Source organism: Anser cygnoides, chromosome 19 (assembly GCF_040182565.1).
Source record: "Anser cygnoides isolate HZ-2024a breed goose chromosome 19, Taihu_goose_T2T_genome, whole genome shotgun sequence".
NCBI classification, from domain to species: Eukaryota; Metazoa; Chordata; class Aves; order Anseriformes; family Anatidae; genus Anser; species Anser cygnoides.
In genome coordinates, this window is record NC_089891.1 from 4,807,985 (window position 1) to 4,822,662 (window position 14,678).

The window sequence follows — 14,678 nt, forward strand, 5'->3', positions numbered from 1 at the left end:
GCAGTCCCTGCCAGAAGCAGCGCTGCTGTCTAGCACCCGCAGCCGCACCAGCGGAGAGGAGCAGACTGCAGCCAGCTCAGCCGCGTTTGGTTTTAAACCACTGCACATGGAGATGTGCTGGGAAGAGAGCAGCTCCTCCGAGCCCAGCTGCTCCCCAGCGTTAGGCTGATGCCCTAAAATTCCCGCTGGGTTGGGATGCAACGTTCCCATCAGTGCCAAAAGTGCCGAGCAGCTCCAAATGTCCCCATCCCCATAACTCGGGTAAAACCTCACCTTGACCTGAACCATTCGTGGGAGCGGAGAGGCAAAACAGCCACATCTCTCAGGTTTGCCAGCTCCAGAAACAGGTCAGAGACAAAATCCATCCCCACCGAAGGCGGTGCTGGCAGCTGCTTTGCCCCAATGTTGCAGAAAACCACGTGTTGGTACCCCACCGCCACCCACCTCCCACCAGGCAATTTTTGGGGAACGTGCCTCTTTTATTTAAATCTCTGACACTGCCTTTCTAGCCCCACATTGCTGAAAGGCAGCCAGAGCCCAAAATCTCCCTGTGGGACAGGAAGAGAGAGGATGCTGAGCTTTTTTGGGGAGCACCGCAAAGCAGGAAAACCTGCCAGGGAGAGGAGGAGAGCCACGCTCACTCCTCAGTTTCCTCCCCAGTTTTCTCTCCCTTCCTTTTTTTTTCCCCAGCAGATTGCCAAAACTCCTTCCCCTCCCCTGTGTGACCACCCTGGGGCATTTCACAGCCCCAGCAGCCGGTGGGGACAGGCATGATTGGGGACAGAGTGGCACAGCCACCGGGCACACGACAACCACTCCCAGGCTGAGCGTGGGGAGCGAGCGCTGCGTTATCCACTTCATTAATAATGAAAGAGGCAATTTTCTCAACCCTTTAACTTTTAAAGAGTTCCTGCTTCGCTCAGATTGAATTCCCAGCGACAGGCAGGCCCGGGAGGGATTTCATCCCCCTGCAGCAATGCTGAGGTCCTGGCACCCTTCTCGTTTTGCAGAACGAGGGGGGAGTACTGGGCTGCAGGGGAGCACCAGACCCTGTCCAGGAGAGGTGTGCATGGATCTGCCCCGACCAGAAGGGAATCGGCACGGGGTTTTGGGGTCTGCAAGCATCTCCCACACCACGCTCTCCTTTGCGACCCCCAGCAGGGCCCTTTCCATCCAAACACTCTGGATATTTCTGCACCTGAGGGTTTGGAGGAAACCTCTCCAAAAAATCCCAGTTTAGCACCGTTTTTTCCCTGGGCTGGCTGAGTACGATGCTGTACACTTGCCTCTCTCGACGTTGGCTTCCCGCGGAAGAACTCGTGGTTGAGGGAGCTGTGCGGGGGGTTGAAGCGCGCCTGCAGGAACACGCAGCCGTTGGCGATTGCCTCCAGCGGGGCAGGGCCCTCGTAGGGGAACCCAAAGCCGATGAAGAGCTGCAAGGAGCAAACCCGGGCAATGTGAGCTAACGCTGCCCTGGTCTCTGGCACGCCAGCCCCATGGAAAGACTCCTGAATAGCCCACCAGCATCCTGTGCTGCTACGGAGCCGCTATGGCAGCTCCACGTGGTTCAACACCCAATAGCTAAAATGTGTTAAAAACCATCCCCACGGTCAGATGGATGCTCTGTGGCTCACAGCCCACTGGTACAAGACAACGGGGTGTTTGCATCAGTGGGAGCTGTAGAGATCACCCAGAGTGGCTGCAACCACTGCGGTCCTGCATGGAAAAATGCTGCTTTGCTTGGGGAACCAGGGACACTGTGCCAGCACCCTGCACCTTGCTCTGAGATTCCCATTTCTTTTTATCGAGGCGACGGGAAGAAGAAAAAGAAGAAAAAAAGCCCGAGCGAGAAATTAATTAATCAAGAAACTTTGCACTCCGTCTGCGAGGAGGAGAAACTCGTCAGACACGTCTCGAGTTGAAATTAGGTGCTCTGCCCTGCTCCTGGGTAATTAGCCCTGCTGACAGCGAGCCTGGGAGGCGAGCAGACACGGGGCTCTCCCCCTGCCGCCCTCTCCTTTAATTAGAGCTCGTTTCTCAAGGCCTGCTTAATGAGGGGCCGCGGCAGAGACCTCGAGGGTGGCCCACCTTCGCCTTCCGCAGCAGCTGCTGGAACTCGTGCTGCGGCAGCAGCCCGTGGTTCTTCACGAAGGCCGGCACCTCCGGCGGCCTCTGCGTCTCGTAGTACACCGTGCCGTGGATCTCCATGTACTTGTTGAGGATGGCCAGGAACCTCTCCTTGCCCTGCGGAGGAGTGACGCAAGAATTTGGGGGGCTGACCCCCCAAACCCCTGGGATGGGTGAGATTTCATTCTGAAACCACTCACCTGGAACACTCAAACCACCAAACCCACCCCCAACCCTTTCAGGAAGGGCAAAACTTGTACCCTCTCCTCCCCCCCGATCCCTCAAGACACATATATAGGGGAGGGGATCCCCAAAATCCATCACCCCGAAACATGCCACGAACGCCAGCACCCCAAGCCCGGCTTTCCCCGCAGCTTCTGCGGGCAGCTTTAGTGCCGGAGCTGCTGAATTACAGATGAGTGGAGGCAGGGGGAGGTTTGCAAAGCCGGGGCTTGTTAATGGCCTCTCATTCCACGTAACAAGTCCCCAGGATGTTCTCACTTGGGTTTAATCCCTCAGCCTGTTTTACTACCTGGAAAATCAAGAGGGTCATCATTTTTCTTCTTTTAGAGGCTTTCTAGCTTTTGCCCTCCGAAGCAGCCTTCCATTTTAACAATTTCTCTGCTGCAGATATTTTTTTTTTGTGCTTGGAGAAACACAAAGGGACCATACTTTGGATGCTGTACTTTCAGCTTATTCCAGGGCTGCGATAGGCCCCTAAGGAGCAGACTGGGAGGGAATCAGGAGGTATAAATGAGGAATTTGAGAAAACTCCACACGTTGCCTTAAAGCCTCTCTGAACATGGCATTTCTGCACTCAGCCACGTAGTCCTGGACTACTCTAAGGCTAAAAACCAGAGCTGCATACAGAGGAAGGAAGCCAAGCAGCAATTCCTGGTGAGACAAGGCTGCGGGGTGCAATCCTGGCCACAAAGGGCTCGGGGAGATGGGGGTAAAACACCGCTGAGCATCACTGGTGGGGAGAACCAGATCCAGCTCCGCTGAGCATAATCTAACCCCAATGTGTAGTTGGGGAATTGGATATTACTTGTGAATTCTGGATTAAAGGAGCAGATGCACACCCCCCCCATCCACCTGGGGGCAAACAAGAGGCAAACACAACGTTTTCCCCCCTCAAACCGATGCACAGAGCTAACGCGGGACAGCGGCGGGGTGCAGCACCGTACCTGCAGCTGGAACATCCCCAGTGGTGCGCAAAGTGGTGGTGGTGGGGAAGAAAACAAAAAAAAACACAAAATCAAGAGTTAGCTCCTTGTTTTCAAGCCCTGGAAGGAAAAACAACTCTGGAAGAGAGAGGGGGAGAGGCAGAGCCAGTACCAAGAGCTCGGTACCCCCTACGAACGGGAAAAGGATGTTTTTTTATGGATGCGTGGAAAGTGGTGGCCCCAGCACCCGAGGACACGCACCTTCCAGATGCTGGCCTCCTTCCCGTACACCACCGCCATGCTGCCCACTTTGTTGGACTTGATGAGCTGCCTCTCCGTCTTGTTGAGCTCCTCCGACACGAAGCCCATGAAGGAGTTGTCGGGGGTGTGAGCTGCGGACACCAAAAGAGGGACGTGGCTCGGACCTCTTGGGGCTGGATGAGCCCGGCTCCAGCACCTTGAGGGAGCTTGGAGGTAAAATAATGTGAAATCCCAGGAGACACCTCTAAAAATAAAGGCTTTGCACCTGCTTGAGGGGCTCTTTAAAATGTCAGGCATTTTTAAGGCTGTTAAATGGGTTTCATCCAGCCAGGAAAAGGCAATGTTTGAGTCACCAAGCACCCAAGGGGTCACTAGGCTCGGCTCAGACGAGCACAGCTCCCTTCCACAGCATGGCTTATCAGGTAAATCCGACCCCCGGGCTTCCTCCTGCCTCAAAAATCCCAGCCGAGGTAAAACCGTGCTCTGCAAACCCAACTGCCCTGCGTTTGCCTGCTGGAGCCACCTCTCCTCCATCTCACATTCCTACAGCAGGAGAGGCGCCGGGAGCTGCGGTGCCCCGCGATGGGCTCAGCGCCCGCCTGCACGCCTCGGGGAGCAGGATCTCAGATGGGGAGGACGGCACCATCCCTGCAGCACCTTCTAAAGGAGGCCAGAGCTGCTCCCGGGGCACCTACGAGCCCCCAAAATTGCCCCCGTGTGTCCCTGTCCCCAGCTTACGGAACATGGTCATGAACTGGGAGGGGTGCAGGTTCCAGTAGCCCCAGTTGGTGCGGAAGCCGCGCAGCGTGGCGTACTCCTCGTGGTTGTAGGCTGGCTCCGTCCCAAAGGTATCGATGACTCGGACGCGGCACCTGGGAGAGGAGACAGGACCATGGTCACATCCCCACACCTGCCTAAGGAGCGATTTCCCACCCCGGGGCTTTCCCTCCCCGTTGTTTTCCAGGATGATGCACATCCTGAAGACTTGTTAATGCTTTTCCCAATATCCCAGGAATGCTGAGGCAGGCATTACTAGCACAAGACTGAGGAGAGAAGGGAAACATCGAGCCGGGGAAGAGAAAAACAAGCTGAATGTGAGAGCAAATGCATTTATAATAAAAGCAATAACATTGCTTGTCATTTTTCTCTCTAATAAAATTGTGTGGGATAGTGGAAGAGATGGGAGAAAACATAATAAATAGCAGGACTATCAGCACTAAATTAAATCGCATATTTTCCTGCCTGGTGATATACCAGGGGATGATGACATTTGTCTTGAAGCTGAAGGAGCCAGGGCCAGGGCTCTGCTTCTCACAGACACAAAAGGCTCCCGCTCCCTTTGTGGCACAGCAACCCATGCCTGCAGGCTTGCAGCTTGGAGGCACACACATGCCGCAGACATCCATAAGGTTGTGGGTTTTTCTCCCAGTTCAGACTCTTCTAACGAGGTTTTGTTTCAAATACGTGAGGCTCTGGAGCGAGCAGACCCCCTCGTGTCACTGCAGCAGGGGCTGCAGCACGGTGGCAGCTGGTAAAGCCAGGCAAAAATCCGAGCTGCCATCAAAGGGGGAAACTGCCTGGATGAGGCCAGTGGCTCCTGGGGAGGGGAGGCTGCCCCGACAGGGCTTCGGCTGCCCCAGAGCGGGGCAGAGCTGGGCTGGGGGCAGAAGTGGTGATGGAGGCCCCACAGCTCAGCCCCTGTGGTGCAGCAGCTGGGTAACGATGAGTTTTGCAGCATCTCTTGTCGCCCGTTGTCCTTTGAGGTCATCAGCACCCGCCTTTGCTTGCTAATTTAGGAAGGCTGGAGAAAGAAGGGGTTTGCTTACCTGTATTTCTTAAAGGAGAGCCCCATGTGCTGCTTCATCTGTTGAAGACCGTGGTAGTCGGTGTAAATCAGGTCAAAAGGCAAAGGGTTCGTCAAGGGACAGTTTCCCCGTCCTGGAGGCACCCCTAAATTGCTGGAGAGAACCAGGAGGAGCCATCAGCTCCAAACAACACACGTGCACATCCCTCACAGGGCTTTAGGAAGGGTCATCAGCCAGCTCCGTGCTCTCCACGTTGTCCTTGTGCCCTGGGGACTCGGGGACAGCCTTGTCCCCCCATCTGTCCCCAAGCAGAGCTCCCTATGCAAGGTGAGGCTGGAGCTCCTCTCTCAGTGCTTGGAAAGGCAGGAAAATAGCACTTCTCTGCCCAGCTTTCATTCCTGGGCCAAAAAATCAGTAGTTTGGGGGAGTCCTGGTTCCTCCCCATCTTCACACATTCTCCAGCCAAGTCCCTACCAAGCACACACGGATGATGAAGCTTTTGCAGAGCAAGAAGCAAGAGCTCACCAGCATCTCGTCCGACACACGTGCTGCCCTGGCCCTACAGGACTGGCCTCATGCTGACACCAGGTTTTGTTTGCTTTGTTGGCGATCACATCAGCACCAACAGACTTGCACAACCGCATCCTTTCCACCCTCTGTGCCCCCAAGGCCTCCAGCTTGGTCACCAGTCCCAAATCCATCCCGTGCAGATCTCTCCAGCCCTTACAGGTACTGACCACATCCCACAGGACCCTCACATTCTCCTCTGCCTGCCCCTGAATTTTGGGTACACTTATTACTATTTCTGACATTTTGCCCCATTCGTGGAACAGCTCAATACAGCCAGGGCAGTCGGACCAGGGGTCTCATTCGGTGCCATTGCCAGGGACTTTCAGCCAGTTCCTTAAAATAACGCTTCTCAGCCCCTCTTCCCTCCTGCAGCGGATAAGGTGCGTTCTGAAAACCCAGATAAACTAGATCGACTGCAATCTCTTTATCGAGATCATCAGTTACCTTGCCGCCAACGTGCAATGTGATTAATCTGGCATGATACATGGCTGGTAAACCTGCGGCATGTCTCCTTCCATTTTCAATTACCTCTGTGAACTGATGAATCCCTCTCCCCAAAGCTGTTCCATTAAGTGTACCGCTGAAGTCAGCCTGACAGCCCATCTGCTTGTCTGGACCACGTTTCCTCCTCAGAAAAAAAAAATATGTGACACCTTCCAACTTCAGCAGGTTTCTCAAAAATCCTTGCAACATGTACGTGTGATTTCAGAGTGCCAGTTTGCTCAGAAATACAAGCGATCCGCCCCTCAGTGGCAATGTTCTTGTGCCTTTTTCCTCCTAAACACTGACTCCTCCATCACTGTGAAACAAAAACATCCACAAAAAAATAAAAATTAAAAAAAATGCTGGGGCCATTTGGCCCAGCCGGGTCCTGCCCCACTCCCACCACGCTGCAGCCCCCGTTCTGCCTCAGTTCTTCTATCGGGGGGGAAATACTTGTTGTATTTTGCAAAGCTGAGCCCAGCACCATTGGAAACCCTGCCCTTGGCTCCTGACTGCTGAGATGTCTGGCTTTGTTTTCTTCTGGGATCCTCGCTAACTCCTAATGGGAATTTACCCCACCCATCCCTATAGGTATTTTCCCTTTTCTTAGGAATAAAAGACCCAGGTGGTATTTATATGTCCAGGCTTTGAAGCCTTCACTCTACATGACCTCTCTTATGGGTTCTCTTAATTTCTCTAGGTTTCTCCTTCCAAAAATGAGCATCCCCCCTGCAGCCCTACCAGGGCTGTCCCAAACTTCTGAACACTCCTGCGACTCCAGAAAGTGAGTAACCACAGAATCACACCGCTCGCCCAAGCCAGGAAAAACACAGATTTTCAATTTAAGGCAAAGAGCTGCGTCTGCAGCTGCTTCACTGCTCCTGTCACAAGGAATATCAGCATCAGCTCCGGGCAGAGCGGCCGGGTCAGCCGCAGGGGAAACAAGAGGCACTTTTATCACTTTTATGGGCGATTTTACACGACGCAGCAGATTGGGAAGATGGCAGGACTAGAAAGGCTCTCACCTCCACGAGCCACCTCAATGAGATAAACAGGGCAGCAAGGTGACCCGGCCTCACAGAGGCAGGGATGCTTGCTCCCGGCAGGGGATGCTGGCCCAGTGCCCCCCAGTTTGGGCAGGATGCGGTCCCGGAGCTGAGCTCGGGCTGGGGACAGGCTGCAAGTGGAGCACCCGGCTGGAGCAACAGGGCACAGCCTGGCTGCTCTCTGCGCCAGGGAGAAAGGGAATTTTAAAGCCACTAAAAATCCCCAGGATTTTATAGAGATGCAATAGTAAATGCCACGTTTGCTTGCCTACACGCTGCTTCTGCCTCGGGCACCAAGCGATGTGTATTTAGGAGTTATGGAAACCGTGCCGTGCCTTTCCCCGAGCCCCCCCAGCCCTCTGCACCTCTGCTCTTCAACCCAGCCCTGAGTTTTGGCTGCAGGCACCCCTGCCCAGAGCCTGGCAGCAGTGCTGGCTTGCACCAATGTGCACAGCCACGGAGCCAAGCAAACCTTGCATTTAACCAAACCAGATCTTTTCAATTTTTCCACTTTTCTTCCAGCACGTACACACCATACATTCTGTAATGAGGCTGCTTGTGAGATGCATCCAAGCTAGATGCCACAGGCTCGGACGCCTCACACAAGCACCCTTGTTTCAGAATCATCCAGGATTTGAACAAAGCCCTGAACGGGCTTGACAAGGGGCTGCGGGAGGCTGCAGGCAGTGCAGCTCGTGCCGAAGCCTCTGCAAACTTCCCCCTGGGTACGTGCCACAGGGCCAGCCCAGCCCTGACACCTCTCTCCAAAGGTCTGTGACTTTACCACGTCCACTCGTGCTCCGAGTCAGGAAGGAATCTGAAGGCAGGGCTGGTGGCTTTGAAGCAGAGCGTCTCTCTCTCACTTACTTATCCTTCCTAAGCACTTCTGAACCGCTGATTTTAATATTCCAATCATGGAAATGCAGGCCGCACCTCCTAGGTGGTGGGACTTTTTTTCCCCCGTTCCTCCTTATTTAAACATTCTTTATTCAAGCTTTCATCATTTGCCAGTTAAGTCAACTAATTTTCTACTAAACCCAATTTCACTCATGGTTGGAGTGAAATTTCCGCGATTTTTCCTCGTGCCGTGTACCATTAATGGCGCTTGAAATTACGCAAATAAAATTGATGAGCACAAACGCCTTTTTTTCTCAGCAAGCTCAGCCAGGAGATTTGTTTTCAAGAAACCCTCGATCCCAGTCCTGCTCCTGGAGAAACCTCCCCTCCGAGATGCCCGGCGCATCCCCACGGCCGGCTTCCTCAGCTCTTGCTTCCCACGAGGGCTCACATCGCCTCCGATGCCGGCAGACACGAGCACCGAGCTTCCCCCTCCGCCAGCTGCCTCCACCAGCTGTGCCCACTCCAGAATAAATCTACAGCAGCTTCTTGTCCTGCTATTTTCCCCTTGTAGGTACTTCAATCAACCGGGGGACGCGTTCCCTTCCCGAGCGCGGGGCAGGCTGTCTGAATTCAGATGACTGCGGGCTTATCTTCACATCCCGTTGACCTATTTTCAAATTAACCCAACCTTTCCTTCCAAGTCATCGCTCCTGAGGCTGAGAAGTCCAGCAGTAAATAGCTCTCATGGGAACCTGCTGCCAGCCCAGGCCGATATCCCACGTTGTATCCGACTGCACCCTCTCTGCCCGCATCTGCTGGCATCAGCGAGCTGGGCTGCGGCAGGGGGACCGCAGAAGGGCTCGTGCCCTTTCTGCTCCCTGTTTGCAGAGGCACAGGGAACTACCCGAGGGACAAAGGGTGCTGGAGACAGCCCAAGCACAGTGCTGGCCCCTGGGACAGCTCCGTCACCAGCGATTTGAAGAGCAAAACAGAGGCTGTGAGATGCGCGCCCCGCTGCGTGGCCTCTGCTCCCTGCTCTTCCTCCTGCCAGAAGGGAGGAGATGACCTCAGAAGCCAGGGGTTTCCAGCAATTACAGGACTCTTTGTTAAGCCACCTGCAAATTTCGTACACCTGCCCTGTGCCGCCGGCATCCAGACTCTTTTCCTGGCCTGTGGTTGTGTGCTGCAGCCCAGCTGGGGGAGGGAGGCCAGCAATCGTATTTTCTTCTGAGGTTCAACAACACCCCGCTTTCCCATCGTGGCAGGAGGCAGCACTCCTCTCACCTTTCTAAATTATGCCGTGATTACCAAGGTTACGATAACCTCTACGTGATTAAAGCAGAAGTTTCTGCAAAGGCAAAGAAGCCAGCTTAGCGAGTCCTCATTTGGCGACAAAATAAACATATTTCACGAAGGAGTGCAATTTAACAGCTCGGTAATTCGAGCTAATTTATGCACCTTCCTCTCCTACGGGATGGAGCCCTCCGAGGTGGCAGAGATCCCTCCCCGTCGCTCCTCGCCGCTCCGAGGCGGCTCCATCCCCGCTCCCCACGTGGGAGCCGCCAGCAAAGCTCCGAGCAGGGAGATGCTGAGTTAACGGGAGCAGCACTTGTGGCATTTCCCAGCTGGAATTGGCCAGGAGAAGCCAGAAGAGCTGCCCGACCTGGGCAGAGCTGAACCCTGGAGAAGTGCAGAGGGTGCAAAGCCGCTGATTTCAGCCCAGCTTGCTCTGAACGGCTCCCACAGGGTTCAGTGCCAAGTTAAATGAACTGCAGAAAATTACCTGTGTTTGGAAACATGCTGGCAGAGAGAACGGCTCTTCCCGGTCAGAAATTCAGCAAATAACCAAGAAAGTTCCCAGGAAAGGTAAAGAAATGTTTGGGCTAACCCAGGGAGCAGCTGGGGTGCTCTCATTGTGGCAGTGCCCGGGCACACCTCGCCCAGCCGGGCTGCCTCCTGCTGCCCCAGCAACATCTGCAGCAGCTCAAAATAAAGGATATTTTCAGCCAAATTGTCACAGGTGCCACTAGTGCAAAGCTGGTTCCTACCCACTGATGTCCCAGGCCCCTGGGTGCTGTATCACCTAGGATGTGCCTGCTGGAAACATGCCCTGATTAAATTACAGGTGGAAAAAAATAATAATAAAAACACCCAGCTTTCCCACGGCGTGCAGCATCCAGCCCAGTGCCCCAGCACGGACACGAAAGCCCGCTTACAGAAACACAGTCTCAAGGAATGGGAAGAGCGGCTGCTACACAAAATGCATTTCATCCCCGATGGCATGGAGCTGCTAAGTCCCACGACCTTGCCATGCCATCATCAGCGTGCGTGTCCGGCCACTGCTGGACATCCGCACGAGCAGTCCCCGGCTCGCCCGCGCGATGCCAGGGCTGTGTTTGCCAGCTGGAGAGGGAAGGTGAAGCCTGGAGCCCGGGCACCGCGCTGGTTTTCATGCGAACAGATGCGAGGCAGAAAGATGGCTTTTATCTGCCAGAAAATAATTAGAAATGCCTTCATCTGGACATCGCGTTTCCATTCGAATGGCCCTTTTTGCAGCCTGAATACACCTCAGTGACCGTGGAAAGCACGGGAAAATTGCGGCTCTAATTAAGTAGATGCCAGGCAGCGAGGTGAGAGCGGTGGCAGCGCTGGCTGCAAGCACTGGGATGCAGCCCGGGGCCGAGCAGAGCCCCGTGCCCGTGCCCCACTTGTTGGGATGCTCCTCGCCTGCACCCCACGGCTCACAGCCGCTGCTGCTCGCCAGGGGGAGGGCTGCCAGCAGGGGAACAAGCACGTGCCTAAAATTAAGTGCCCTGCCAGGGCCTGTGTTTTGAGTCCAGGACTTGACACCGGAGCAATTAAGCTCCGAGAACACTTTGTAAAGCCCTGACCCCGCGAGGCATCAAATCCTGTTTTCTTCGACTTTCTGTCCTGCCTTATGAGCTGTTAATTTCAAGGGGGTGATTTCAAAAGCACCTTTCAACGCCGCCGAGATCGATACTCCCCATCGCTTCAGCAGCGTGCAGAACTGCCCTCAGCTCCTGAAACCTTCCCCAGCAGCCCCCAAAAGCAGCCAGAGGTGTTGATGTGACCATGCCCACCGGTACCCGAGGACGGGGCAGGAGCCCGGTGCCCATCCTGCCGTGTCCCGGAGGTGCGGGGGATGCTCAGCTGAGTGCACCCAGTGAGGATCGTGGGTTTGTGATGGCACGGCCATTGCTCTAAAGGCGTTCCTTGTAATTTTCCAGCATCTCCGACGAGCTGCCTCATTAGGAACCCAGCTCAGGTCCTGCAGACAACCCTCCCCTCCCCTGCCTCGCACAGCGAGCCTGGTTCGCATCTCCTTGCAAGCACAGCTGGGCTACCAAAGCAGCACGGGGGGGCTTCAAGCAAGAACCGAGTGCTTATATTCGGATTTGGGGGTGTCTCCTTCCTCTAATCAGGGCTCAAAACACTGCCATCTCCCTCTGTTGCCTCTGCATATACAGCACACAACTCGGACACCTCGTAACCTACCTGCTCCTCTCCTGATGCGTTGCAGCACGGCCAACACGTGCCCAGAGATGCTCTGCTCCCGTGTTTCACCTCCAGCCTGGCAAGGCGCATCAGAAGGCAGCTAACAAACTCAACGAGAAGCGCAGGAGAGGACAAACAGCTGCCTTTGGTTCAGCAGCAGGAGAAAAATTAACCTCTGGCAGGACACAGCAGCGTGATTAGCAGGTCTCGAAGCTCCAGGGTGGGCAAAAGCGAGGCTGGATTTGGTGTGTTGCGGTAATTCGGCAGCCCCTGCAGCTCACGGGGAAGTGCCAGCACCGAGCTACAAGATCTGCCCGATCCAGAAGTGTCTGCAGCCCAGGCAGGACAGACAGACAGACAGACGGCGGGTGTGATGGGGACAGAGAAGTTCAAGGACGTGGCGAAGGACACGCAGCAGCGAGGTGGGGATACGGCCTCCTGCCTCCCCTGCGAAGGTGAGCAACCTGATCGATTCCTGGAGCCCATTTTGGAACCAGGCCATGCAAAAACAGGGCTGGGCTCAGCAAATCCTCTGCTCCGGGTTCGCTTTCATCCCCAAAGCACCTGGGAAAGACCAGCTCAGCACCCAGGCGCTTCACCATTTGCAGTTTAGCCGCTGCTGCTCTCCGCCTCGGAGCACCGTGCAACGCACCAGGGCCTGGGCCGTGCTCCAGATCCCTTTGCACAGCCAGCCCACCAGGTGCCACCTTTCGGGGCCAGGGACTCTCTCTTCCTCCCGTTTACCCAATCCCCATACTTTAGACCCAATCCTGACCACCGCCTCCGGGCACTGCTGCATTGCAATCGATAAACACACCAGTAACGAGCAGCTGGCAGGTAACTGCTGGCTGAAGAGTGCACACACAAACCTTTTAGCCATCCCTTGCCAATGATCAATACAGGTATAAAAATCAGCTCAGAAACGTGAAGAGGCAAAAAAAAACGGGGAGAGAGGTTATTCCACGCTGAATAATGTATGGGCACCAGGCTTTGCTCCGCGAAGCCGTGCTGGGCAGGAGCAGGTACAGCTCCGAGCTGCGAAAGGAGCAGGGGGGTGCCAGAGAGAAACAAACAAAAATCGGAATCAACATTTCACTTTTCTGGAGCGAAATATCCCCAAACCCAGCCCAAAGCTGGATATCCTGGCTGCGGGCTGAGCTGGTGATCACAATGCTGCGGTGTGAGCCAGGGGAACCCCAAAAATCTGCAAGGCGGTGCTGCTGGAGGGGCTTCAGCCGAGGCACCTGAAGCCACGTGTGAGCTCCCTGAGCTGCTCCAGGGGGCTGCACGGGGTCAGGACAGGGAATTGGAGCACTTGGGCTGCCCCTTCCCCACCTGGGTGGCTTTAGCTTTGCTGCCCGTCCTCAGCAGAGCCAGCTGGGGGACTGAACAGGGACAGAAGCATCACAACGCATTCCTGATGTGGGCTGCAGCCAGTTTTCCCTTGCACACCGTGTAAGGAGGGGGCAGAAGGAGGGTCCTGGGTCTGTCCCAGCACTGCAGCCCCCTCCTCGCACATCCCTGGCTCTCTGCACAGCATCCCCTGCCCGCAGCCGCCGGCAAAGCCCCCTCGGGGCCTTGGCTAAGCATGCAAGATTAACGGCTAGCACAGCTCGTTATTAATCACGCATGTTCAGTTAAGCCTCCCGCTTGCTCCCGGCAGCATGGGGGCTTATCTCAGCCCTCCTCCATGGCACAGCAGCGGGGAGCTTTCTGAAAGGTCATCAGGCACCGAGCTGGGCCCCAGCCAGCACCAGGACGGGTCTCCAAAGCGGGACCCGGCTCCGGCCCCAGCTCCTGCCCCGCTCGCCCCAGCTGTGGAGGGGAAGAGGGATGGAGCCGTGCGTCCAGATGTCTGGGGGAATAGGTCCAAAGCCACACAGCCAGAGCAGATTTCATCGTGGCCAAGTGGTGCCAAAGCTCCTACGCTTCTTAAAAAGCTGAAACATTGCAGGGCCTCTCCCCAGGGCGGCTCGCAGGGGGAAGCAAACCCTGCACAACCCCCGGGAAGCCTCAGCCAGCTCCTTCCCTTCATTAAACAACCACCATGAGGCCCTCCATCAAAAAACACAAACAAGGACCACGCAGCAACAACAAAAGCCTCCCAGCCATTAACTTTCTCCGTCCTGGAGCTCACGGATCCAATTCAGCACGTCGATTCAGCTCAGCACGCAGCACAGCACAGGGATGGCCGTGATGTGCGCCCGTGCCTCCTTGAGAAGCTGCTGCATCTTGCAGCAGGACCAGGATTATTTTTTGGAGTTAATTACTCGGGAGCTAATTCTGTTCATTAATTCTGAATGCTGCAGGGACTGGGTTGGGTTTTTTCTTTTCTTTTCTTTTCTTTTTTTTTTTCCCCAGGATTGTTATTTATTTTTTGCACTCCCTTCCCAGCACAGCTCATTATGCGGCAGATGCTGGCTTAAGCATCGCCCCAAATCTTCCCAGTCCACGAGGCGACTTCAGGCTTTTCTCCATTTACATCCCGCCCTCGTTTGCATTTTCATTGGCACTTGCCCTCCAACTTGACATCTCTGGCAGGAGCCCAGGAAACCTTGCGAGAAGCCCGGTGATAACTCAACCTCAGCAGCAGAGAGGAGCGTGGCAGCAGAGCCCCACACCCACTTGGGCATCTCCTATATGATCACCTTCTTTTTTCTTTTTCCACTTAATATTGGTCTCTCTTGGAGACTGGGCACTGCCCAGACAGGCCCTTAGGGTGGCCAGACACAGTCGTTTGCACGCTCCCACCCTGTCTCTCCCCACAGCACACCGCAGAAAGCGCCCCAAAATTCCCCCGCAGGTCCCCAAAGCCACCCCCAGGACCTCCGAAGGAGGGCTCCTCGGTGGCAGCCACCCCCTCG

The 14,678-nt window shown here is 55.2% G+C and overlaps 1 protein-coding gene across 1 annotated transcript in view; it reads right to left on the minus strand.

Annotated features, from left to right (window-relative positions):
• The window catches only part of MGAT5B (alpha-1,6-mannosylglycoprotein 6-beta-N-acetylglucosaminyltransferase B), a 60,324-nt gene that overhangs the window by 11,092 nt on the left and 34,554 nt on the right, over positions 1–14,678 (minus strand). The window contains exons 9-13 of the mRNA XM_048064530.2: positions 5,381–5,512; positions 4,293–4,426; positions 3,555–3,685; positions 2,089–2,244; positions 1,287–1,433 (exon numbers count right to left, since the gene is read on the minus strand). Of these exons, the coding sequence (XP_047920487.1) occupies positions 1,287–1,433; positions 2,089–2,244; positions 3,555–3,685; positions 4,293–4,426; positions 5,381–5,512 (700 nt within the window). The remainder of the gene's footprint in view (positions 1–1,286; positions 1,434–2,088; positions 2,245–3,554; positions 3,686–4,292; positions 4,427–5,380; positions 5,513–14,678) is intronic.